This window comes from Eulemur rufifrons, chromosome 6 (assembly GCF_041146395.1).
Source record: "Eulemur rufifrons isolate Redbay chromosome 6, OSU_ERuf_1, whole genome shotgun sequence".
In the NCBI taxonomy this organism is placed as follows: domain Eukaryota; kingdom Metazoa; phylum Chordata; class Mammalia; order Primates; family Lemuridae; genus Eulemur; species Eulemur rufifrons.
Window position 1 is genome coordinate 53,165,602 of NC_090988.1, and position 26,025 is coordinate 53,191,626.

The 26,025-nt window shown below is 52.0% G+C and overlaps 2 protein-coding genes across 2 annotated transcripts; one reads left to right on the forward strand and one right to left on the reverse strand.

Annotated features, from left to right (window-relative positions):
- The first annotated feature begins 2,678 nt into the window (after positions 1 to 2,678).
- On the forward strand, positions 2,679 to 9,407 carry LOC138384015 (dicarboxylate carrier SLC25A8). The gene is made up of 8 exons (XM_069469266.1): positions 2,679 to 2,775; positions 3,528 to 3,684; positions 6,141 to 6,364; positions 6,523 to 6,733; positions 7,557 to 7,751; positions 7,832 to 7,933; positions 8,416 to 8,596; positions 8,970 to 9,407. Exons 3-8 carry the CDS (start codon positions 6,239 to 6,241, stop codon positions 9,082 to 9,084), a joined length of 930 nt encoding a protein of 309 aa, XP_069325367.1. The 5' UTR covers positions 2,679 to 2,775; positions 3,528 to 3,684; positions 6,141 to 6,238; the 3' UTR covers positions 9,085 to 9,407.
- Positions 9,408 to 12,689: 3,282 nt separating this feature from the next.
- Positions 12,690 to 24,163, reverse strand: DNAJB13 (DnaJ heat shock protein family (Hsp40) member B13). The gene is made up of 8 exons (XM_069469269.1): positions 24,059 to 24,163; positions 19,337 to 19,440; positions 18,199 to 18,360; positions 17,014 to 17,171; positions 15,885 to 15,998; positions 14,673 to 14,786; positions 13,616 to 13,692; positions 12,690 to 13,012 (listed from the first exon to the last, which is right to left on the reverse strand). The coding sequence occupies exons 1-8, from the start codon at positions 24,124 to 24,126 to the stop codon at positions 12,859 to 12,861; spliced, it is 951 nt and encodes a 316-aa protein (XP_069325370.1). The 5' UTR covers positions 24,127 to 24,163; the 3' UTR covers positions 12,690 to 12,858.
- Between the last annotated feature and the right edge of the window lie 1,862 nt (positions 24,164 to 26,025).

Genomic DNA, 26,025 nt, shown 5'->3' on the forward strand with positions numbered 1-26,025 from the left:
ATACTTACTTTCATTTGCAGGCCTTTGGATCCACCCTGTTCTTCATTTCCTCAAAGATCACTGACAAGTTCAGCAGTTTTACCACAAATTTGTCAAGCATTGTGGTAATCAGTTTATCACAGCCAGAGACAGAGGCTCCCGTGCAAAAGCCAGACCAGCTAGTGAAAGGATGGGAGACTCCATATGCCAGAAATACTAATAATCTTCTTTGACTTCTTAGCTTCCACTCTACTTCTGCCAGGACTATGCACTGGGTGTGTTTTTCTTTCCTACTATAATTATCCCATCTCACTCCAGGTATGGACCCCTCAGCTGTTCCCTGACAATTCCTTCTACTTGTAAAAACACACTCATGGTGCCAGCCAGATTGACCTGGTTTAAGTCAGGGCTCACCACTGTGTGACATTATGCAGGTGATTTAACCTCTTGTTAACGAATCCACAGGGGGGTTCACTGTTGCTGGCTGCACAGAAAGCCAATTACTGAGACAAGGATTGTCAAGGAAGGATTTATTACAGTGAACTCATCTATTGGGAGGGGAAGATAAGGACTGCCTTAAATCTGCTTCTCCTATTAACAGGGTCAAGGGGTTTTCTGGAGGTGAAATGAATATTGCAGGAGGGGAGTGAGCATCACTATGTGTTTGCGGTGGAGTGCAGGGCACGCAAGAGCGGTGAGAAATCATGCTAGTACATAGGTCTGTCAACGGAAAAAAAAAAAAGCCAAACTCTGTACAATAATTTTAAAGACATTTACTTTGAGCCAAATTTGAGGACCATGACCCAGAGACACGCCAAAGAAGCCTTGAGCAAGTGGACTGCTGTGGCTGGCTTACAGTTTGGTTTTATACATTCCAGGGAGACAGGGGTTACAGGTAAAGTCATAAATCAATATGTGGGAGCCATACATTGGTTTGGCCCGAAAAGGTGGGCCATCTCTAATTGGGGGACTTACAGGTTATAGGTGGGTTTAAAGATTCTTTGGCTTGTAATTGGTTAAAGACATGAAGCTTTGTCTAAACGTTTGGAATGTTTTAACATAAGGAGCTGTTTATCAGAGATAAGCCACTGGACATATATTTGATGTGTAAATTGAGGACCTGCATGTTTATCTTGCATACCCTTAGGCCTGTTAATGAGTTACACTGGATGTCTCCAAGAAGGGAGTGGGGCATGATGAGGCATGTCTGACCTCCCTCTTCCTGGCAGGCAATTTAGTTTTAGGATATTCCTTTGGCCATGAGGGGGTCCATTCAGTCAGCCGGTGGGCGTGGGGTGAGCCTTAAATTTTTATTTTAGTTCACAGGTCCCATGATTTAAAAATGGCACATAAGTCCTAGGACGGGGAGTTTAGTGTTATAATGAGCTAAGGGTTAATATTGGTCATTCTTTCAGCCTTGTATGCCTGCTCAGTGGGTCCTTGGGCAAAATCTGTGGTGGAGAATCGTTTATCTTGTCTTTTCCGTACAAACCGGTGGTGTAAGGCTTTGTGGTTATCTCCTGACTGTGGTTATCTCCAAGGAGGCTCTGCCATTTCTGGGAAACTCAAAAAGGAATGCATCAGTGCAACAGAAAGTTACATAGTTCGGGTCAGCAAATCTTGCTGGCCTGGGAACTTGAAACATAAGAACTACCAAAAAAAAAAAAACAACAACAACTATAAAAAATGCTTTCTTGCTTATGGAGCCGGTTACACTCTTTGGGACTCTGGTTTCCTCGACTGTAAAATGGAGGCTAACACCGGCCTTTCTTCGACTCCCGAAATGCATGTGTTTGTCCCGGCCACAGGGCCCAATTATTGGTTGTTTACGTGTCCCTGATCCCCACAGACCATCAGCCACTTAAGGGCAAGCCAGGTCCCCTCCCCCCATCTCCTTTCTCATCCCGGGGCTGTGCACACAGCTGGCCTGGACCCTGCTCTGCCTGCTCACTTGCGGGGCCCGGCCACTATGCTAGTCCGTGTATAGGGGGAAGAGGCCATGCTTGGTGCCCGCGCCGCGCCCAGGAATGAAGTGTCCGGTCCCTAAGGGCGAGGCCGGTGGGCGGCGGGAAAAGGCGGGAACCCCAGCTGCGCCCAGCGGCCGTTGCCGGTTGCCGGGCCACCTGCCGCTGCAAGTGCGGATTGGTTCCTTTCCTGGTAACGCGGCAGCTTTAGCCAATCAACAGAGAGGCCAGTGGGGAGGCCCCGCCCCGCCCAGCGGGATCCCGCGCTTTGTCCAGGCTGGCGGGTGGCTTGCTCGGTGTGGGGGTCGCGGGCTGGGCCCATAAAGGAGGGCGTGCGCTTATAACCGGCCTGGCCTCTGAGACGCTGTTAGCGCCCTGGCTGAGAGGCAGAGGCGTGCGTGACCCTGGACAAAACTGCTGCTTTCTGGCCATCAGTCTTGCCATTCTCACAGTGGGGTTGGCGGACGGGGAGAGTCTGTGAGGCAGGGGCGAGGAAGAGCGAGGGGGTGACCATCTGGGGAAACCAAGGGGTAAACGGGGTGAATCCGTCCGCACGGAAATGGGAGTGGAGGAGGGCACAGAGAAACCTAGGCGGCGCGGTCCCTGCGGAAAGGCGGAGGCTCGAGGGTCCAGTCACCCCACGTGGGAGCCGGCTGGCCCCGCCCCACAGGCCCCGCCCTCGAGACCTAAGCCGCGCCACCGCCCGTGCAGACCCCACTGCAAGCCCGGCCGGCCGTGCCTTCGGATCGAGCGCCGTCCGCGCTTCCTCCACGCACCCCCCGCCCGCCGCCACTCAGAGCCGCGCGCACTCTCGTGTTCTCCCTGCGGTCCGGTGAGTCCGGCCCCCGAGCCCACTACCCCAGCCACGCGGAACTGCACCCTTCCGGCTCTTTAATTTCCCTTGTCTCCCAGCCTAGTTTGTACTTTTCCTCTCTGTCCTTGGTTCTTTGTCTCTCTTCTCTCACTCTTTCTCTAACTCTCTTTTGTTCTTTCCCTCTCGCGTTCAATTAACTGTAACTTGAGCCTCCACTCCCTCCCCTCGCCGCGATGCCCAGTCCCGCCTTGGGTGGGGGCCTTTGGCGCGTCAGTGATAACCGTAATGACCTTTCCCTCCCAGGTGGCGCCAGGCCGTGTGCCCCCAACGCCTCTCCTGGGGTCGTTTCTGCTGGGAGGTGACTTTGAGCTGCTCATTGTGGCCTCTGCAGGGCTCGCTCCCTGCCCCAGCAAACTTCCCGAAGCTCGGGCTAGCTCTGTCTGGGCCCTAGCCGACTCCCAAATCTTTGTCCCCTCATGACCCCCTCACAACTGTCCCGCTCACCAAAGTCTGATGACTGCGATGGGGGATGCTTATCTAGAGTACTGAGTGTTGCAAAAGCAGAAGCCTGGAAGAGACCCAATTTGTGATACTAAGCAGACAGGGGAGGGAGGACTCCTGGGTGAGATGGGCCCTGTTCCCCACCTCCCACCAAGGCCAGGACTGATTGGGCTTGTGTGTCTTGGGCACGTGCCCCTTTCCTTGCTGGAGTTGGTCCTTGAAGGTGGATTTCCCTTTTCTAAACTCTCCTCCTTTGCCCTTTCCCACAGGACACATAGTATGACCATTAGGTGTTTCGTCTCCCAGCCATTTTCTATGGAAAACCAAGGGGATCGGGCCATGATAGCCACTGGCAGCTTTGAAGAATGGGACGCCTTTAGAGAAGCTTGATCTTGCAGGCCTCAGCGTGAGACCTTACAAAGCCGGGTAAGAGTCCAGTCTAAGGGAGAGGTGTCTTACTGCCTCCTAGCCCTGGGGTCTAAGGGCAGGAGTCAGCAGGACATTGAAAAAAATAATCACCACAACCCCAGTGAAGTGGCTCTTCGCAGTTCACCAAGCACTTTCATACATCCCTGGCCTTTAAGCTGACCCTTACAAGCCAAGGATGGTGGTCCCCATTTTGTAAAGCAGGAACCTGAGGCCCAGGTGGAAGCGTGATTGGCGCCACACCAACCTGGGAGTCAGCAGCAGAGCTAGGACAGGAACCTGTGGTTCTAACTTAATATTTTTGACTCCAGCTTTTGATTGTCCCTGAGACTGAGATTAGTAATCAGGTGTACTTTTTGGGCTCTGAAACTGGTCATTTGGGTACTATAAAATATGGTTAACCTTCTCTAGCCCTGTGTTTTACTTTGCATGTGTGACCTTTGCCCCCATAACCACCCCTCTGAAGGACCTGACTTTTTGCAAAATCAAGGCATCATTCAAAGTGGCAACTGAGGCCCTGTGCACTTGTTTTCAAGCTGGGCAACAGCTGGGTCTTAATCTTCAGCCTTCACAACACCCTGCAACCCAGCTCTAGTTCAGAACATGATAAATTTGTGTCATCATATCTCTGATGCCCAAAGAAAGGACATCGTTTGCCTGAACTTTCTCAGAACTGTTTACTTGGTGTGGGAGAGTTTACTGTTTAATTGGTGTGAGAGAACTTTCCTTTGTAAAAGGCCTTGCCTGTGCCTGGGGCTGAGAAAACAGCAGGAAAGAACTGAGGAGTTGGGCAGCAATGTAAAGCAAATATCATAAGTTTTGGATCCTATAGACTTGGCTCTTACTAAGTTCCCTCAGCGAACAGGGAAATAAGGGCAGCCACCTAAGAGGGCTGAGGATTAAGTGAGCTAACAGGAGTGCCCTGGCCAGTGGGGTGGGGAAAAGTGTGGAGCACCTCCTAGGGAAAGAGGTGTCAGATCAGCCAAGCTGGGGAGTCTGGAAGCACCTTCATCAGCCTGTTCTGCCTTTTGAGCACATCTTCACAAAGCCTCAGGTGGGCCAGGCTCCAGGGAAATGAATAAGATCAGGTGTTGCCCTATGGGAGGTCCCGACAATGTTGCTATGGTGAGTGTCCTCTTGATTTCCCTGTTTGCCGCAGCCACCTGGGGTGAGCAGCCCAGGAGGAAGAAGCTGGGTGAGCTGTTTGTTTCCTTGGGTCTCTGTATTCATAATTAATTCCTACCACAGCCCCCCTCCACTGGCCAGCTCTGCCCTCCTGGGCCTCAGCAACAGGAGCAGCCAATCAGGCTAGGCTCAGAGCAGCTGTTCCTATGAAGTCTGAGAAGTAAGCTCAGGGGAAGGAGCAGGTCACCCTCCCCCACTGGGGTGCTGGGCTCACTTCCTCCCAGGGCAGCAGAGGATGGTGTTGTTCTCTAACTCTGAGGACAAAATGGAGGTCTTGGTTTCTTATATTACTCTTCATAGCTCTGACCTGCACCTCCCCATGCCTGCCTCTCTTGTGAAGTTGTGGATCCCCCTATGTTGGAGGAGAGGAAACCAGCCAAACAGTGAGCAGTTTTCACTGCATCACATGGTAGGCCAAGAGGAATTGGCACCTCAGTGTTTACTCTCCGCCCCGAGAGTCACCTAGCATTATTTAAGACCCAGCTAAATGTTAATCTTGTCTAAGAAGTCTTTTCTGATCACCCACCCTTCCTTAATTCTCTCCCGATGGAATTAGTTGTTCCCTCCTCTGCATTTTCAGAGTATGTCCTGCAAGCCTCAAGGGCGGCTTGGATCACCTGCCCACCCCTTCTGCCTCTCAGCAAGTCCCCTCTAGGGTAGATGTTTTCTCCTATGTCTCAGTGAACCAGTGCCCAGCAAAGCAATCTTGTTGAAAGAATGACTCCAGAGAGCCTGAGCTGTGTAGTGGCTGGGGAGAGAATTACTGATGAGCTGGGAGTCATCTTGTCCTTTCCTTTCCTTGTTGACTTAAATAATTCCAGACCCATGAGAGCCGCTCCTGCTTAGTAATGCAGAACATGAGGCTGTGGGTCTGTGCCTGTCGGGTCTTGGTGTGTCTGAAACCTTTCTCCACTTCTGTCGGCCTCCAGATAGGTCCAAAGAAGCAGGAATGTGGGCATAATCAGGGAAATCTGCACCCAGCAAAGGGCTGGTCTAGCGGCTGTTTGTGAGGCAACACCAGGATCGCCCTGATCCAGACTCTTCTGCAGTGAAAGGGAAGAAGCCCTTCACAAAATATGGACTCCTCGAGCAGGAATTGCTTCTCTGGCCCCTACTTTACTTCTGGAGCTCACTCCTATTGTCCCTCATAGGGCCACTTTGAGTCCTGCTTGGGGACATGGTGATATCAGGGAAGGTGCGGGTGGGAGTGGTGAGGAGAGAGGGCCTGGGGACATTGTTGCTGATGGGGCTTCTCTCTATATCCTTGTTAGACTCCGGCAGAGTTCCTCTATCTCGTCTTGTTGCTGATTGAGGGTGCCCATTTCTCCAGCTTTTCTCCATCTCCTGGAGGTAGCAGGAAATCAGCATCATGGTTGGGTTCAAGGCCACAGATGTACCCCCTACTGCCACTGTGAAGTTCCTAGGGGCTGGCACAGCCGCCTGCATTGCAGATCTCATCACCTTTCCCCTGGATACCGCCAAAGTCCGGCTGCAGGTGAGGGGATGAAGCCTGCGGGTCCTGATGGCATCTAGTCTACACAGACTCCTCAAGGGCCAGTGAGGTGTATGGGACTGTAAACTTAGGAGCATTCGGATGGTAAGTGGGGAGGGCAACCTGCTTATCCCTATAATCGCCCTGTCTTGGCCTTGCAGATCCAAGGAGAAAGTCAGGGGCCAGTGCGCGCTGCGGCCAACGCCCAGTACCGTGGTGTGCTGGGCACCATCCTGACCATGGTGCGCACTGAGGGGCCCCGCAGCCTCTATAATGGGCTGGTCGCCGGCCTGCAGCGCCAGATGAGCTTCGCCTCTGTCCGCATCGGCCTCTATGACTCTGTCAAGCAGTTCTACACCAAGGGCTCTGAGCGTGAGTATGGGGCTGCACCATAAGCGCCTTGGTTATTTTATTTCTTGGTGATGATCTTAATTCGTTTAGCTGAATAGGCCCTTTAGGCCCCATGATCTCTGGAGGATCAGAGAAACAGAGAACTGGAAAGGCCCCTGATTCTCCACATGATTCCTGAGCACCTAAGCTATGCCAGGCTCTGAGCAGGGCATCATCCCATGAAGTTCCCCACCACAACCTTGGGAATAGGTGGTATCATCCCAGTGTTACAGATGAAGAGATTGAAGCTTGAAGGATGGCAGGGTGCAGGGGGGCTTGGCCAAGGGCACACAATGGGAAGCCAGAAGACACACCCAGGACTCTTGCCTCCGAGGCCAACATTCTTGCATTTCACCTCCCTAGCATGCCATGCCAACCCTGCATTTTACACATGAGGAAACTGAGAGCCCCAAACAAAAGGTTGACTTTCCCAACCTCACATAGCAGAAAAGAATAGGTCTGGAATGAGAACCCAAGTCTTAAGAGTCCCAGTCCATCAGAAAGCTATTACTCTCTAGGCCTTAGTTTGCACATTTGTCAAATGGAAGTGATTTTGATTTCTGAGGACTGTTAAGCAGGTTAAATGAAAATGTTTTATGAAAGAAAGCACTAAGTCTCATTTTGGTTTTACTCTGCTATGTCCCTAGCAAGTAGACATTCACAGTGATATTTTGTTCATTATGAGTTCTTAGAACAAGAGCTTGTCTGGACCCTATTGAAGGGAGGAGATTATAACGACGTAGTGGTTTGGGAAAGGAGAGATGAGGTGCAGGCCAGCTCACTGACCCCCGTGGTTTGCTCACAGATGCCAGCATTTGGAGCCGCCTCTTGGCAGGCAGCACCACAGGTGCCCTGGCTGTGGCTGTGGCCCAGCCCACGGATGTGGTAAAGGTCCGGTTCCAAGCCCAGGCCCGGGCTGGAGGTGGTCGGAGATACCAAAGCACCGTCAGTGCCTACAAGACCATCGCCCGAGAGGAAGGGTTCTGGGGACTCTGGAAAGGTGTGTACCAGTTGTTTTCCCTTCCTCTTTTCCTCCTCCCCCGTTCCCTGATCTCACACACGCTGTCCTTCCTCCTGTAGGGACCTCTCCCAACATTGCTCGTAATGCCATTGTCAATTGTGCTGAACTGGTGACCTATGACCTCATCAAGGACACTCTCCTGAAGGCCAACCTCATGACAGGTGAGTTAGGTTAGATGATGCTGAGTCTCACCTTAACCCCCAATCCAGGAGTGGATGTGGGTGTCTGGTTGACACCTGAAGACCACAGCCTTTCATCCTATTTGCCCTTTGCGTGGAGAGTGAGATTGTATCTCTCACTTGCCATATTAAAGCCAACTGGGATGGAGCTCCCACTTTGCACATCGAGGAACTGAGGTGGTGCTAGGTTGGCAAAATGACTCTCAGGTCCTCAGAACAGGTCCCAGCTGGAGTCCCTGACTCTTTTTTTTTTTTTTTTTTGCCAGTTAAATTTAGCAGTGGGGGGTTGAATACCAACTTTAGTGACACTAATGTTAATAAGTTCTGATAACCCACTACCATCAGACCAGCCGAGTCTCTGACTGTTTAAAACCACAAGAACCCCTAGCTACTTAAGTAATTCTCTTCTCTCCTGGAATGGTGGGTGAGGAGGCTTGACTGGCTTGCCTGCTCCTCCTTGGCAGATGACCTCCCTTGCCACTTCACTTCCGCCTTTGGGGCGGGCTTCTGCACCACTGTCATCGCCTCCCCTGTCGACGTGGTCAAGACGAGATACATGAACTCTGCCCTGGGCCAGTACAGCAGCGCTGGCCACTGTGCCCTTACCATGCTTCAGAAGGAGGGGCCCCGAGCCTTCTACAAAGGGTGAGCCTCTGACCCACTCCACCCAAGTCCAGGTCTCCTGGCTACCCATACCTCACACAGGTGGGAGAGAACCACCTGGAAGTGAGTGGCAAACAAGTGTCAAACTATTTCTGATCCTGGTGCTAGTATTTCACCAGCATTCACTCATCCTCTTAATTCCTTCCTCCCAGAGTTGCTGTCATCACTGTTACAGATGTTAAAATGGAGCCTCAGAGGGGATTCTTGCTCCGAGCCACACAGCTGTGAAGCCCAGTTTATTGAGTTCTCCCAGCCCTTTTTGGGACAGAACAACTGGGTTGGATTGGATGCCAGGCTCAGTGGAGGAAGCGTGAGGTGGAAGTACCGCCTGTAACCTGTTTTTTCTCTCTCCTAGGTTCATGCCCTCCTTTCTCCGCTTGGGTTCCTGGAACGTGGTGATGTTTGTCACCTATGAGCAGCTGAAACGGGCCCTCACGGCTGCCTGCACTTCCCAGGAGGCTCCCTTTTGAGCCTCTCCCGCTGCTGACCTGATCACCTCTGGCTTTGGCTCCAGCTCCAGCCAGGCCCTGCTTCCCTTTTCCTCCTTCCATCCTTCCCTTCCCTCTTTCCCCACCTCTTCCCTCCACTCCTTTTCCTACCACTTCCCTTTCCTCTCACCATATTCTCAGCCCCTCCCTACCTCATCTCCCCATTGTCTCAGCTCCGGTGGAGCTGACCCCATTTGATAGCATGGGAGGATCCCAAAACCTCAGTCCCTCAAAAAATCAGCCCACCCTTTGTCCTGCCCCCCAGCCCAGCCTGCATGTGCCCCATAAAGCAAGCTCAACCTTGGTGTCTCCTCCCTCTCTTGTAGTTGTTACCAGAGGTCTTGGTCCAATGGGCCCTTATGGCACCTGGTGGGCAGGGGAGGAACCACCTGGAACCACTTTGAAGAGGGGTGTGCCCCACCTTCACCTCCAGCATCCAGTCAGGGGCCCATGGAGGTCATCTATTCTAGACCATTTCTCTCCAACGCAGGCCCTGGGCTAAGGTGGCAAGTGCAGGAGCAGCTGGAGAGACAGTGGCTTTACTCTCACCTTGCCTGCCCTTCCAGTCCTGCAGATGGCCCCAGGCTGTTTATCTGTGCTGTCGGAGTGCTGTTTGCCCTGCCCTGCCTCTCCTGAGGGTCTCAGAAGATTTAGAGGAACTTGGGAATCTTACATGCTGTGGGCTTACTTGATTCCTTTTTACAAATGGGAAATCCACCTCTCCAAAGTCCCAGCCTAGTGAGAGCAAGACAGGCTGCTCCCCCCTCTACAGGCACACCCAGAAGAGGAAGTATTACTGAACTGGGTGGGGCAGGCCCTGCCTCGGCAGAGGTGGGGCTCCGGCTGCAGGGCAAACAGAACAGTGTCTGCCTGGGGATACTTTCTGCTGGAGTCTCGCTCTCTCCCTGGGCCAGGAATCCTGAGGAGGAGTTGCTAAGCAGGGCTTGGGCTGCACAGGGGTCTCAGCCTCTCCGTGCCTGTTCTTACCACCTGCCGGGAAAGCAGGGGGGCGGGGCAGGGATACTACTGTTTCAAGGTGGGGGGCGAGGACTGTGAGGTCCCAAATCCTGAGGCATCTCATATAGGGCTAGGCCCTTAGAATTAAGTCATCCAGCCCCATTTTGTAGGTGCCTGAAGAAGCTGAGGCCTGAGAAAGTCTTGTAGGCCAGAACACCCAGAAAGTCAGCAGCTGGACTAGGACTCAGACTCCTCCCTCGGCTCTGGACTTCTCCCAGGGACCAATGCTGGGGGTTCTTGGGGAAGCCTGTTTGGTAGCTGTGAGCCAGGCTTAGAGAACATGACCTCCTCCTCTTCCTCTAGCCTAAGGCAGCTGACACTACCGCTCTTTCCCCTCCTTATTATCTTTCCCCTCATTAGCTGGTTGGTCAGAGCCTGCGGCCACACCCTTTGGTGTTTAGATGAGGGGGCCCGGGTGTTAGACTGGTTCCTGGAGAAGGAACAAGGGCCCGGGATTCCTCTGCTTACTTCCCAGCTCCTCACAAATTGAGCTGAGGCCTCATAGTCCCCTCGTGGGACAGGTTGGGTGCCATGAGGCAGCAAGCCAGGATGAGGTGGACCCGCACCTTGCCAGGCTGTTCTCTGCTAGCCTGCAGGGAGTCGGCATAAATGGAAGACCCGGTCACTGCCTCGTGGACGTTTATGCTCGTTAATCCATGAGGCAGGCCAAGGGGGCACTTTGCTGCCCAAGCATGTCTGTCAGCAGAGCTAAATAGGCTGGTGGGGGTGAGCAATCTTTGTGTCCCAGGCACTGGGATGGACACAAGGTCACCAGATTGTCATGGTGATGGGCATGGCCTAGGGACAGTGAGCTGGGAAAGGTGGTAAGAACCACTGGTAAACATACCAGTAGGCCTCAGTAACTGGTTATGGGTAGGTCACTCCTCTCTATAAAGTGGGCCTATGATGAGCCCTGCTAATGTGACTCACGAGGTGGCTCTGGAGATCGCTGAAGTCATAGAAATCTCATAAAGGGCTTCCATCAAGCCTGAGACCAGGCTTCAGAGCCTCTCCACAAGGAGCAGGCTTTCCTGTTGCCCTGGAGGAGACGGTTTGAGAGTTGACAGCACTAGCCCCACGCTCCCTCATCTGCTGGGGCTTGCTCAGAACAGGGCAGCTACCGCTGCCCCTCTCCACCCGGGGCCTGTCTCAGGGCAGAGTCTGCTTTACTCATCTGGCTTCTACAAAGGGCCTGTAAAACGGGTTGTAATCTTTAAAAACCTGAGGCTCAGAGAGGTGAAGTGATTTGCCCAAGGGCCCACAGCTGGTTAGTAACACACCTGGGATTTGCACAGGTGTGTCTGACTCCAAAGCCCATATAATTTTAACTACACTGCTGAAATGCTTCCTAGAACCTTGGACCCAGTCTTCATCTCAAGGTGTTTCCATTGCTACATTCTCCATGATTTAAAAATGGCTGCCAAGTGCTACTGACCTCCGTTGAAGAAAAAACCTAGGATGCCGTGGCTATTGCCTGTAATCCTAGCACTTTGTGAGGCTGAAGTGGGAGGATTACTTGAGGCCAAGAATTTTGAGACCAGCTCTGAGTAAGAGAGAGACCCCATCTCTACAAAAAAAATGGAAGAAAAAAAGCCAGGCATATTGGCACATGCCAGCTCCTAGGGAGGCTGACACGGTGCTTTTGGATGGTAGAAGTCTAAGCAGCCTGGATGATATGGGGCCTTTCCTGGCACCTCTGAAGCTACTCCACAGAGTAGCCACCAACTCCCCATAAGCCTGGACCCATCCTAGCCCAGACTCAGACTCAAGAGGGAGCCTTCCCCACCCCGCTCCCTCCCCGACACAGAAGAGAAGCATACGCACTGCTGCTGACTTTGAGGAGGGAGGCGTGGTCTACACAGGCCCAGGTGGACCTGGAGGCTGGAACTCCTCCGAGCCACATTAGCAGCAGTGCTGTCACCTGAAATCTAAGCAGTGGTTCACCAAGCACTTTCACATCACTGATCTCACTTAATCTTCAAAACAAGGTTGTGAGGGGGCGGGGTTATGAGCCCTGCTTTACTGACACGACAAGGGCAGTTACTGGTCCCCAGAGCCAGTGGCAGGGCTGGGGCCAGAACTGAGGTTTCCTGCCTCCTAGACCACCTGCTTAGAGACAGCCCAGGACCCATCTCAGACAAGGGCACTGAGGCCAGAGGGGTAGAAATCAGCTGTTTCCAGAGCTTACGTTCTTTGTGCTGCTTCTCTAAGCAGGGTGAGTCTGTGGCAAGTTGCCTTCAAGGTTAAGACGACAGCTTTGCTCCTGGGCCTGAGTGACCTGCAACCAATGTTCTCTTTTTGTGCTTTTATTTTCCTGTCTCTATAATGTGACCATATCACACTACAGAGACTGTCTTTTCTGTCATGAAAAGTCAGCACAGCTGGAAACCCTTAGAGCCCACACAGCCCTGCCCCACTCTACCAAGATGGAGCACAGAGACTGAACCCTCAGGGGCCTGCCTATGCCCACGAAGCCAGGACAGGGACCCAGGCACTCAGCTCTTTAGGCCCTGCTCTTCCCTCAGCCCCACAGGAAGGGCCAGTATGAAACACATGCTCCTGGGTGTAGCTGGAGCTTAGGAAATAGATCTTTATTATGTCAGTTTAAGCCCCATGCCATCCCACCCTCAGGTCACATCAGTGCAGCAGGCTGGTTCCCCTGCCCACCCTGAGGCTATGGGCGGGGTGTAAGAGCTAGCTAACCTCCCCCACCCCCGCTCTAGCCCCAGCCCACCGCAGTCATGTGAGCAATGCCTGGCGCAGCATCTGCTTCTTCTGCGGTGTGAGCCGGGTGGGGAACTGGATGTCAAAGAAGATGAAAAGGTCTCCCTTCTTGGTGGGGTCCTCAGGCAATGGCATCCCCTCACCTGGCACCTTCTTGAAGTACTTGGGACTGAGGCAAGAAGAGGAAAGAAGGGAGCTTAGAGGGCACCTCAGAGCAGTACCTGAGCTGGTCCTTGTCACCCCTGCTCACATAACCCCCGCAAGGGAACTACAGCCTCCACCTGGAAGGGCTCCTACCAGCCAGAACTGGGTGGGAGGGAGCGGAGACGGGCTTGTTCCAAACAGCTTGCTCCCTCAAAAACCTCCAGAAATCTTGTTTTAGATACGGGAAGCAGGGAGAGGAAGGAGGGTGAGCAGACCCTGGGGTGGGGCAGAGGGCCTTTCTTGGAAAAGGACTTAGGGGATGATGCAACTCAGCACTCCAGTGGGAGGTTTGGAGGGTGGAGGCAACCGGGATAACCCAACACTGGGGGCCCCAGGCCCTGCAGCAGCTTGTGAAAATTAGAAAAGGCATTCCTTTTGCCAGGTGAATGTAGCCTGCAGCTAGGCCAGAGCACGGGCTGCTTTCAGTCCTCTCTCACCCCCTCAGCAGGGGCCCCTTGTGCTAGGTGCAGCCCGAACAACTGTACTGGGCAGACCTATCTGACACTTCCCACTATGTAACAGACCAGCTCTGTTCTTGGCTTCTGGGGCCCACGGAAGCCGGACTCACTGCACAATGTCATTGATGGGGATGTTGAGCAGACGGTCATCTAGGGTCTTCACCTCCACGGTGCAGCAGGTGAGAGCCTGGGGACAGTTAGGGTCAAAGGTGGGAACAGGGGCCGGGCGTGGTGGCTCACGCCTGTAATCCTAGCACTCTGGGAGGCCGAGGCGGGTGGATCGCTCGAGGTCAGGAGTTCGAGACCAGCCTGAGCAAGAGCGAGACCCCGTCTCTACTAAAAATAGAAAGAAATTATATGGACAACTAAAATATATATATACAAAAAATTAGCCGGGCATGGTGGCGCATGCCTGTAGTCCCAGCTACTCGGGAGGCTGAGGCAGGAGGATCGCTTAAGCCCAGGAGTTTGAGGTTGCTGTGAGCTAGGCTGACGCCACGGCACTCACTCTAGCCCGGGCAACAGAGTGAGACTCTGTCTCAAAAAAAAAAAAAAAAAGGTGGGAACAGGGAGGGTCATCATGGCTATCCCTATTTAGAAGGCAACGTATGCTCAGCTCAGGGTCTGGCAAGTAAGACTGATGTTGACGTAAGTGTTATGATAGAGATGGAAGTAAAGGGTCTGTGGGAGCCAAGGAGGAGCCCCTAACCCATTCTGGGGTCGGGCAGGAAGAGGTAGCAGTCGATGACGGCTTATAGGGTGAGGTGGGTAGGCAACACTCCAGGCAGAGGGCCCAGCAGAAACAAGGAACAGAGGCATGAAAATGCGCCACACAGGCAGGGCCGCTAAGTGGCACAGGGCTGGAGTGCAGGGGATGAGGTCAGCAGTGGCCAGATGGCCTCAAATGCCATGCAAAGATGTCGAGGAGTGTGCAGAGTCAGATAAGTGTGTGCAAAGATCCCTGAGGAGAAGAGCCTGGAGGAGACAGGGAGGCAGGAGGGCCTGCCGCATAGATCCAGGTGGTAGGATTTGACGAAGTGGAGGGAGATGTGGGAGGCGGGATCCACGGACGGCAGGTGGTTGGGGGAGGGGAGGCAAAGTCTAGGCCAGCGCAGGTGGGGCTCACTCTGGCACCCCACCCGCTGCTCCTGCGCTTTGCCCACTCACCTTGCCCAAAGGGATGGGGTTCACAAAGAAGAGGTTGTCGTTCTCCCTTCGGAAGCGAGGATGTAGCTTCTCCTTTACAATGAAGATGATGTCAGCTGGGATGACGTTGGGGCCCTGAGCAGGGGAGGCCAAGAGGGTGACAAGGACTCATTGGCTGTGTGACCTTGGCCAACTTCCTGTCTCTACTTGTCTCCATGTCTTCATCTGTACAATGGGGAGATTAGACCAGTTTTTTGGGAAAGGCCTATTCAGTTTGGCCCCCATAGCCCCTGCTCTCAGAAGCCTACCCAGATGAATGCCCCCCGAGTCACTTCTCCTCTACTGAGCATGTCCCAAATAGATGCCCTCAGCTGGAGATGGCAGGCAGGACACTGAGCTGGGCGTCAGACAATTGCCCGCAAGTCTCTGTCCTGCTGGTAACTCCGGGAGTGACACTCCTCACCAACTTCATTAAGTCACCAAAACGCTCCCGACGTCTCTTCTGGGCATGCAGACAGAGGAATCAGACTGGCCCCTACCCCAAGGAGCTCCCAGGCTAGCAGGGAAAGAGACACACCGTGGATCCTCAGCATGTCCGAGACTGCGATAAAGGGAAGCCCAGAGGCTGGGGGCTCAGAGGAGGCGCTGACCCATGTGGGGAGGTCAGGGAAGGCTACCAGGGCGGAACACCGGAGCTGAGACTGGAGGGTGTTTTTGGAAGCGGATGTTTTATAGGTGAGAAGGGGACAAGAAGTACAGGCAAAGGAATACTCCATCACTCCTCGGGACTTAAAGACAGCATGCCTTGGTCAATAATTTTGTTTTTATTTAAATAATACTTATTTAATAATACTTATTAATAATTAAAATTATTGATAAATGGTTTCTGAGTAGCCCCTATACTTGGGCTTTATTCAGAGAAGCACTGAGGAAGAGCAGGAAGAGCACTGGGTTACGGCTGGGTTCTCTTCTCAGCTCTCATGCCCTTGCCCTGAGCCAGTCCCATCCCTCTCCCGGCCTCGGGGCGCCATCTGTAAAACGGGGATCGCCTCTCACAGAGGTACTGTGAGTCTCCTTGGAAGGAACATTAGGGATCATCTCACCCACTCTGCAGACTGGTCTTGCTACCAGCCCAGGACTCACAGGGCAGGAAAAAGTATTGGCTCCTTTTCCCTCAGTCTTCCCACCCCCTGAGCCCAGATGACAACCTTAGTCAGCTTCTTTCCCTCTCACCTGGTCCCCTTCCTTCTCAAAGGTAATACGTGTGCCCTGCCTCCAACCAGGTTTCACATCGATAGTCAGAATCTTGTCCTTGATGGTGGAGGAGTACCCGTCCTCGTTCAGCACCTGCAGTGAGGTGGCAGGTGTGGGAGAGGTTTGCTCGGATTCCCATGAGCACCCACTTGGCCTTTGCACACATGAATGATACACTTGGGGTTTGTACTTGGGCTCAATCCTCTAGCAATGGAAAGGACCTGCCCTGAGCCATTCCATCCCCATCCTATTGCCATGGGAACTGAGAACTTATGATTCCAGGATGGCAGGGCATGCCGTGGGGCTGGGACTGAGGCCTGGGATGCCAAGCAGTCAGCGTGAATTGATCAAACACACAACTCAAGTCCTGGCCACAAACAGATACACGGTGAAAATATACCCAGTCCCTCTCCAAATCCCAGAGGCCTGGCCCTGAGCCTCTGACAGGTCTTTTAATCCCAAACGGAGAAAGACCATGGAAGTCAACATTTCTGAGCCTCACCCCATCCTTCCCCCATTATGTCATCCATCCATTCCCCAATTGCACATGCAAATGGGTGCATCTGTGGAAAGCATGGCCATGTTGGCATCTCCTCTGCTGGGCAAAGGTGCAGGAGTCTTGCTCTTGTACCAGGTACAGGCCTGAGCCATAGCACAGGGCCATGCCAAGGAATGAACTCTGGGGCACTGAGGGTCTTCCTCAACCCGTCACCCTCCATGCCCACACTGCTCCCTCTAATTCATGAGGTGTACGCTCTGATGAAATCCTGCGGGTATGGTGGTGTGACGCCCAGGGCAGAATCCACAGGGGACTCCTCCCATTCAGAGCCCTGCCACTTCCCACAGGGATGAGGCTTAACGGAGAAAGAGAAAGGAGATGATCTGGTCCCATTTAGGAAGGCTGCAGGGGGGACTAGGCTAATAGTCCCTCAATTGTCCCTTCCAAATTTCAGATTCTAGAATTCTGAGATCCTAGGTCTCTGAATCTAAGATTCCAAATTCGACCAGAGAGCATCCCTGAGCCCTCCAGTTAGGGTAAGGGAGGAAGTGACTGGTGGGATTGCAGGGGTAGATGACGGCTCCCAGTGGGAGCAAGCCAAGTACTCACCCTTCGTGAGATCTTAATTTTTTTGGTGCAGCCAAAGAATAAGTCCTCCAGGGACAGGTAGAGGTCCCGTTCAATTGCGGGGTCCTGCTTCTTAACCCCTCGGCCCCGGAGCCCCCCAAAGTTCAAATCCACCTCACCTCCTTCTGCATCAAAAAACTCTGCAAGAGGTAAGGAGAGGAGAAAGAGAAATTGTGTTCAGAGACTCAGATTCACAGTGTCTGTCTGTCTCTCTCTCTCTCTCTCACACACACCCGCCCCCCACTCCACCCCTACCTCTTCAGTGCCTCCAGTGTAGTGGCCGGTATCCCATAATCACCTCTCAGACTCAGACTGTTTGGCCAGGCTAAAAGCTGTCCTCAATTGCAGATCCAGTGTTTATCATTCCTTTTACTCCCCACTGCTTCGCCTCCACTTGGTACACCCCCCACGTCCCCGACTCAACCCACGACAGGAAGGACGCCGGAACTCCGGCTGTCGCAGGAAGGAGAGGCGCGCCCTCTGGCGGCAGCGCCTGGCAATGCCGGAAAGTGTTAGCTGTGGGCGGGGACGGTCGAGAGCCAGTCCCGGCCCCAGGCTCCACTCCCCTCCGCTGTCCAGCCCAGCCCCGGACCGCTAGAGGCCCCAGCCTGCAGCCTTCTCACTCAGACCACCGAATGACTTCTTTAAGCACCTAATTCCCTGTACCGAACCCCTTTGGGCTTCGCATGGCTAGAACAGTATCTGTTTCTGCAACTGATCCCTGGCTGATATGTAGTACCTAGATTTGCATACAAATGAATAAAGTAGATCGATATATACTATAATATATAAAATATAATATATAAAATAATCTCTAAGATGTAAGTGAAAAAAATCAGTGTATACAATCTAGTCCATTTCCATAACAAAATAAAATTTGGCTTATGTAAAAATAAATATAGGCTCATAAATGTGTAGAAAATTTCTGGAAGGATACATAAACTGTTAACAGTGGGTGGCCGCTTCTGGAGAAGGAAATGGAGGGCTAGAATTTCTTTTTCAATAAATTCTGTTTTACTTTTTTTACCACGCATTTTATATATGTGTGTATACATATAATATATATATTTTTTAAAGTAAAAATAAAAACGAAACTGCTCAAAGGAAAGCATGTTTTACAGTTGTGTCCTTTCCCAGCAAGGCAGGGGGTGGGGTGAGACCTCTTACCACTGAAGGGGTTGTCTCCCCCGAAGAACTCGTGGAAAATCTTTTCAGGGTTGCCGTGGAAGACGTAACCAGTTGTCCATGGAGTCTGGGATCCAAACTCCAAAGGAATCCCGCCCTTCAGGCCCTCCTCTCCAAATTTGTCATAGATGCTTCTCTTCACAGCTGTGGATGTGTGTCACTTTGAGGAGGGGTCCAGCTTTGGGGGCTAGATAGATGGCTGGGGCCGGGAAGCAGGAGGACATGGGGAAAGGGAAGGCATTTATTTCCCAAGTGCCTGCTGTCTGCCAGTCTTTGGAATGAGACCCTAGAAGTTAGGGGTTCGATTTCATTCTGGGTGGACCCAGGTATGGCCCGTGTGGCCAGATGAGAGATGGGAAAGACAGGTGTTTGCTGGGGTAGGGGTTGGAGGAAGAACTGAGAGACCAAGGGTCAGGCTATACTAACTTGTTTGTTGTCTTATCTGGAGTAAATAGAATCCTAAAACCTTGAAATTTTAAAATCTAAGCATTCTAGAGCCTCCAAATCCTAGAGCTTTGAAATCCTAGAGTCTGAGGACTCCGAAGTCCTGAAAACTCGGGGTGGGAGAAGCCTTAGTGATGTAGCCGTACTTCTGCACAGGAGCTGTGAGTTGTGTGGGTTGTGGACTCACTCTGCTGGTTTCCACAGGAGAGACATCTCCTAACTACTCCTGGCCCTTCTCTGCCCCTTCCTACTCCTGCTGGCCTTGGGGAGATGGAGACTCAGGCACTGGGGGAGTCTGGGAAGGATGGCGCCTGCCCAACTTCGGCCTTCTTCCCCTCACTCTGCTCCTCCCAGGAAGGTTCCGGCCCTGCAGGGCATGGGTGGGGGATGAGGAACAGCCCAGCTCCAGCGCTGCCCTGCCTGGGTGAGCATGTCACCCTAATCCTGGGCCACATACGCCATGTCCTCCAACTTGAGTCTACTGAGAAAGGCAATTACTGTTTTCTCCGTTTGTCTAGATTCTAGGCAGGGAAGAGGATGTTTACTCTCTGTTGGGCTTTCTTAGAAAACTCAGCTGCTGGGAGACTCAAGAAACAATGTTAACAATGTTAACGGAAGGGTGGGCAACAGAGATCTCCTGGAGTGACCCTTCCTGCTCAGCCCCACAGTCACTCACGGTCACTCAGCACGTCGTAGGCCTCTGCTATCTGCTTGAATGTCTCTGCTGAAGATGGCTCAATTGACATCAACGGGTGGTTCTTAAGGGCGAGTTTCCGGTACCTAGAGGAGGGAGGGTGAATACGAGTCGTAACAGCTGACCTGTTTCTGCGGGGCACAGTTCAGAGCTGGCACTAGTGTCCACTGCCCAGCTATGCATCAGGGGTGTCTTCACAGGCTGCAGTAGCCATGGAGGTGCATCGCTCGGATTTACTTGAAGAATAGCTGGTGTAGGCAACGTGCCTATCTCAGCAGCTGCCCCCTGGGCATTTGTGGGCAGGCTACACTTACCCCCAAGCTGCCCCAGCCGGTGCCTAAGCATGGTGGGGATATCGGGGCTGTCCCATTCCTGTGAGACACAGGACAACTCCAGTGGCAGCCTTTGCTTGAGGACTCCCCACCAGCCCAGCTGAGATCTTCTCTGGGTCACGCTGAGCTCTCCCACCCAAGCCTCCTTCTCTGTCTCCTGTCACTGGTATCAGGTCTGCACTGTGTTCTGAAGGCTGTCCCTGCACACTCCTGCTCCCTCCCCTTCATCTTCCACAGGGGTCCCCCCCTTCCTTACACACACATCTAATCCCACGTCTCATCCTTCTGCTTCTTAGCGTGCCAGAGCTGACACACAGGCTTCTTGGGAGCATGAGATCGAGTCGGGTGTGCAAAGGGCCCGGCACAGAGAGGCCCTCACGCCTGTCAGACGTTGGCTGTCCCCACCCACCTCTGTGCTCGTTCTTCCCCCACTTCTGTTTCTGCCCAATCCCGTCAGTGACGAGAAGCCCACAGCATCTCGGGATGTATCGTCAGTGTCCCAGGGGGTAAGAGAGGGCATGGACGGGGTGGTTGGTGGACAGTTTAATAAAGGGACCATTCGCCAAGGCTCAGGAAGACGGGAGGGAGACCACAAGGGACAGCCCAGTACCTAGGAACCCTGAGGTGCCCTGAGCCTGTTGGAGTGAGGAAACCTGGAAGGAGAGAGTGTGTGCACAGGGCCCTTGGCAGGACCTGCGACCTTCTCTTAAGGGACGTAAGCAACCTGAAGAGACCCATGGAAGGGAGCCGGGGAATAAAGACCACGGCCCCACTCTCCTCCCTCCTGATCTCGCGCTCCCCTAGGGCAGGACGCAGCAAAAAGGAGGCCTGCAGGTGCCGTGGGACAATCAGCTTCCCCCGGCAGGGCGGAGTGGGCGGGGAAGGGTGGGAGTGGGTCTGGAGGCCAAAAGGACGACATGCAGCATGGACTCCTAAGTCACAGTCCAAATCTGACCCCACATAGCCTCAGTGGGGTCAGTGTGACTCCTCTTCCCCTGCCCACACCCGCCATGTTGGTGTCCCCAGAGTTCGGTGGCATCTCTTCTCCACACCCTCTCCGGAGGCAAGGTCACCACTCACAGGGCTGATGCCTCCCCACCTCTCTCTCAAACCAGACCCCTTCCCTAGTCCGAAACTTCCATATCCAGCTGCCTACTTGCTATCTCCTCTCCAATGTCCCACAGGCACCACAAATTCAATGAGCCCAAACATGAGCACATTTCCATTGCAAAACTTGAATGCTATCTTTGACTCCAAGTTCTCCTTTGTCCTCTCCACCGTCACCCCATCAGTCACCAAGTCATGTCAGTCTTTCCTGCTAGACAGTGTTCTGTTCCTGCTCCTTTATCCCTGCAACTACTGCAGAGCGTGTCTCCCCGTATCCAGAAGTCCCTTCTCCAATCCATTCTGTGCGCTGCCACTGCGTTAATCCTTGATATCTCTCTCTCTCTTTCTCTCTCTCTCTCTCCTCTCCAATTTGATGCTTCTAATATACTCTCCATCCAAAGCACCCTCCTGCTGAAACCCTTCACTGGGCTCCCCTGTTGTCTCTGTCATACAATCTGAATGTCTCACTAAGATCCAACCACCCCCTAATCCCGTTCTCCCTCCCTGCTCCCATGAGCTCTCCTGCCACGTCCTGAACCTCTCACTACTCTTGAAATTCTCCGTGCTGTATTGCTCCAGGACCTTGCACACGCTACTTCCTTACCTGTAATATTCACCCCTCTGCAGCTCCTCCTAGCTCCTCCTGGCAATTTTAAACTTGGCCTTCAACATTCAGCTCAGGGCCAAATCCTCCCGGCACCTTCCTGACTGCCAGCTAGCTTCCTTTCTGGGTTAGGGTCCCCTTCCCAAGTCCCCGGTGCTTTTGATCCCAGTACTTAGCATGCTGTGTTCCAGCCGTCTGTTGACTAGTGTATCTCTCCCACTAGAGTGTAAGGTCCTGGGGTTGCTGTGCCCAGCCCTCCGTGTCCCCAGTGCCTAGCGCCGAGCAGGAGTGAGTACATGAATGAGGTGAGCTCACTGTCCTGCAAGGCAGTCCTGCTCGCTGTGGGACAGCCCTGACCTTTAGGCAACGCTCCCTCTTACTGAGCTGGGTCTGCTGTCCTGCAACTCCTCCATCCATAAGAGACCTGGCCCTGCCCTGGGGGCCTGGCAGAGGGACCGTCTACCTTCAGAGACTGCAGTGAATGCCCCGTCTCAATTACAAAGGTCTCGGTCAGTGATAATTGCAAGTAAATTCTATCAATGAGTAGAAGTAGCAAGGTTTGAGAAGAGTTTAGTTAGTTTTACATGGAAATTTGAGTGGTTTCAAGATTATCCCTGCAGTAACATCACCTCATACACTCGCTTTCCTGAAGGGGAGAGAAAGGGGCGGCGTCACAGCTCGGACGCTGTGATTATGAGCCCAGCGCAATTATGAACTAGCATAGTGCTTTTCTTCTTACATAAGTTTAGCAATTGTTTTTGGTTGATATTTAGATACTCCCGTGGGAGAGTATGTCATTCATGTGACTCACCCCTTAAGTGTCATTGCAAAAAACAAAAAGTTGCTGCAGGGGAGAAGGGTTAAGGATTATTTTTTTAAACATATGCACTTCTTTCACTCACTCTTCACATGACATGGTTTCACATGCAAATGATTGCGGGACATTCTTACATACATTATCTCACCTAATCCTATTTTAATACCACAGCAACCCTTATTATTATTACTTTAGAGATGGGGAAACAGGCTCTCGGAGTTTAAGCAATTGCCCAGGGCACACAGCAGGCAGGCAGGGAGCCTGGATTCACAACCAGCTCTTTCCAAAGCGAAGCTGTGCTGACCTTCTGCGCTTCAACGGCCTCCTGCCTGGGAATTTTCCCTAGACGGGTCCTACTGGCCAGTGAGATCCCTGAACAGCAGATGATATTCCAGAACAACTGTTCTTGAATTGTTTCTTGAGTTTGCATCTTGTTTCTCCAACCACACCGCAGACTCTCCACTTACCCCTCTCAGATCCCCTCCAGGACCTGGCCGGGGATGCTCCCAGAGCCAGTAGTCGGTGTCTGAATGCTGGCTCTGCCACTGACTAGGTGCGTGGCCTTGGCATAATAACAGCAGTTGCCTCTCGGGGTTGTTAGGATCACATGAAACAGTGGCAGACAGCGCTCAGAACAGCACCCACACACTCAGTAAATGTAGCTATTCTCACTGCCCGACTTCATTGAGACTGAGTTATTATCCTAGACTCCTTTTTTCTTTAGCCTCCAATGATCCACTTAATCACCAAGTCCCTTTTCTCCCCTCTCTCCAGCTCACTGCCCTCCTTCACGCCTCATCTTTTGCCTTGACTACAGCAGCTTCCTAAGGGTCGCTCTCCCTCCAGTATAACCTTCCACAGCACCCTGGACGGCCTCTTTTGCAACACTCATAGCAGTAGTGGCGACGTATTCAGTATCTGTATCCACCAACAAAATTAAGGGGCACGAGATAAGGAAGCACATCTGTCTGATTCAGTTATATTTCCAGCTGCTACTACTGCATTTAACCCATATAGTAGGTGTTCAATAAATATTTGTTTAAAAAACATTTTTTTGGAAAAATGTACTGACTTTCGTCCTAGACTTTCTTAGGGATGGACCACAGAGTCCTTAAGACCTGATGGAAGTATTCAGAAATACAGTGTAGTCAATGCCAAAAACCTATTTGATGGCCAGAATGACACATGCACCTGGCCAGGCCACTCTCTTGTTCACAGTCCTCCGGTTCTTCATGATACTCAGGGTGAAGTTCAAATGGGTCCTTTGTCTCCCTTTCACACCCTGGAAAACCAAGGCACCCAGTAGAGGAGACAGGGCATAGAGCGTAAAGCAGGACCGATTGGAAACAGACTGAGGAGCTAAGGTGTCTGATTTTCTAGCCTGGGCCCTGACCCAGCCCAAAGCCAGGACCTACGTATGCAAGAGGTAAAAGGAAGGCCTGTAATTCTAGCATTTGGGGAGGCCAAGGTGGAAGGATTGTTTGAGGCCAAGAGTTCCAGACCAGCCTGAGCAAGATCAAGACTCCGTCTCTACAAAAAATAGAAAAAAAAAAAAAATTAGCTGGGCGTGGTGGTGCTCGCCTTTAGTCCCAGTTACTCGCTTGGGAGCCTGAGGCAATGCCATGGCACTCTAGCCCGGGGGACAGAGAGAGACCCTGTCTCCAAAAAAAAAAAAAAAAAAAAAAAAAAAAGAAGAAGAAGAAGAAGAAGAAGAAGAAGAAGAAGCAAAAGAGCAAAAGAAGGAGCAAGTTTTACCTGAGAGCTCTAGGAGAGCTCAGTTTGGAAGAGATGAGGGTGGGGCCCGCCCCAGCACACCCCTAAGGCCGGGCTCCCATGCAACTTACGCCTTCTTGATCTGGGCATCCTCTGCATTGCGAGTGATCTGGAGCACGGAGTAGTAATCCTGGCCCATGTCTGGCTGGCAGTGAGTCTGTGGCTAGTCCTCACACCCCAGCAGGGCTGTTAGTCTGCGTTCCTCTGTTGCTCCTGACAACCGCACAGGGGCACTCTGGGAGTTGTAGTCCTGCCTTCCCAAGCAAACCGCCCTCCCAGCTCTGCCTCCTGCAAGAGCAAAGGAAACAATTGGGAGAACTGGGGCTGATTCTGTGACCCTGATTAAGATCACTCAACCCAGAAATCGGAGTGTCACAGAGCCCCATTTTATTTTGTTTTTGTTTTTAAGGAGAGCAGCATTAGCTGTAATTAAAACTTTTTAGAACAAACGCATTTGACTAATTTTTTAAAATAAATTTGTTGGCCAGATGTCGTGCTTCACGCCTGTAACCCTAGCACTTTGGCAGGCCAATGTGGAGGATCACTTGAGGCCAGGAGTTCGAGACCAACCTGAGCAAGAGACCCCAGTTTCTACAAAAAATAGAAAAATTAGCTAGGCATGGTGGCAAGTGCCTGTAGTCCCAGCTACTCAAGAGGCTGAGGCAGGAGGATCCCTTGAGCCCAGGAGTTTGAGGTTGCTGTGAGCTATGATGACATCACTGCACTCTAGCTGGGGAGACAGAGAGAGACTCTGTCTCAAAAAAATAAACAAATAATTTTTTTTATTTTAGAATAGTTTTAGATTTTCAGAAAAGTTGAGAAAATAGTACAGAGTCCCCATATACCCCACTCGCAAGTTCCCCTATTATTAACATCTTATGTTAGTATGGTACATTTTTCACAATTAATGACCAAAACTTTCTTCAGATTTACTGGTGTTTAACCTAATGCTGTTTTTTCTGTTCAGGATCCCATCCGGGATACTACATTTAGGTGACAGTCATATCTCCTTAGGCTCCTCTTGGCTGTGACAGTGCCTCAAACTTTCTTTGTTTTTTATGACCTTGACAGTTTAAGGAGAAATGGTCAGGTATTCTGTAGAATGTCCCTCAAATGAAATTTTTTTTTAATTTTCTATTCTTTTTTTTTTTTTTGAGACAAAATCTCTCTCTGTTGCCCAGGCTAGAGTGAGTGCCGTGGCGTCAGCCTAGCTCACAGCAACCTCAAACTCCTGGGCTTAAGCGATCCTCCTGCCTCAGCCTCCCAAGTAGCTGGGACTACAGGCATGCGCCACCATACCCGGCTAATTTTTTCTATATATATTTTTAGCTGTCCAGATCATTTCTTTCTATTTTTAGTAGAGACAGGGTCTCACCCTTGCTCAGGCTGGTCTCGAACTCCTGACTTCGAGCGATCTTCCTGCCTCAGCCACCCAGAGTGTTAGGATTACAGGTATGAGCCACCGCACCCGGCCCTCAAATGGAATTTGTTTAACGTTTTTCTAATGATTAGACTGGGGTTTGGAATGAAGATGACAGAGGTGAAAAGTACCATTCTCATCACAGCATATCAAAGGTACTAGCGACATGACTTAGCACTGATGACATGAACCTTGATCACCTGGCTGAGGTAGTTTGTCAGGTTTCTCCACCAGAAAGTCATTTTCTTTTCTCCCTTTCTGTATTGTCACCTTTTTTTTTTTTTTTTTTTTGAGACAGAGTCTTGCTTTGTCACCCCAGCTAGAGTGCAGTGGTGTCAGCCTAGCTCACAGCAACTTCAAACTCCTGGGCTCAAGCGATCCTCCTGCCTCAGCCTCCTGAGTGCTGGGACTACAGGCGCATGCCACCACACCTGGCTAATTTTAATATTTTTAGTAGACACAGGGTCTTGCTCTTGCTCAGGCTGGTCTCAAACTCCTGGCCTCAAGCAATCCTCCCTCCTCGGCCTCCCCGAGTGCTAGGATTACAGGTGTGAGCCACCGCGCCCAGCCAACAAAGAAATCGTTACCTATTGTGAGGCCCATGTAAGGCCTGTGCCT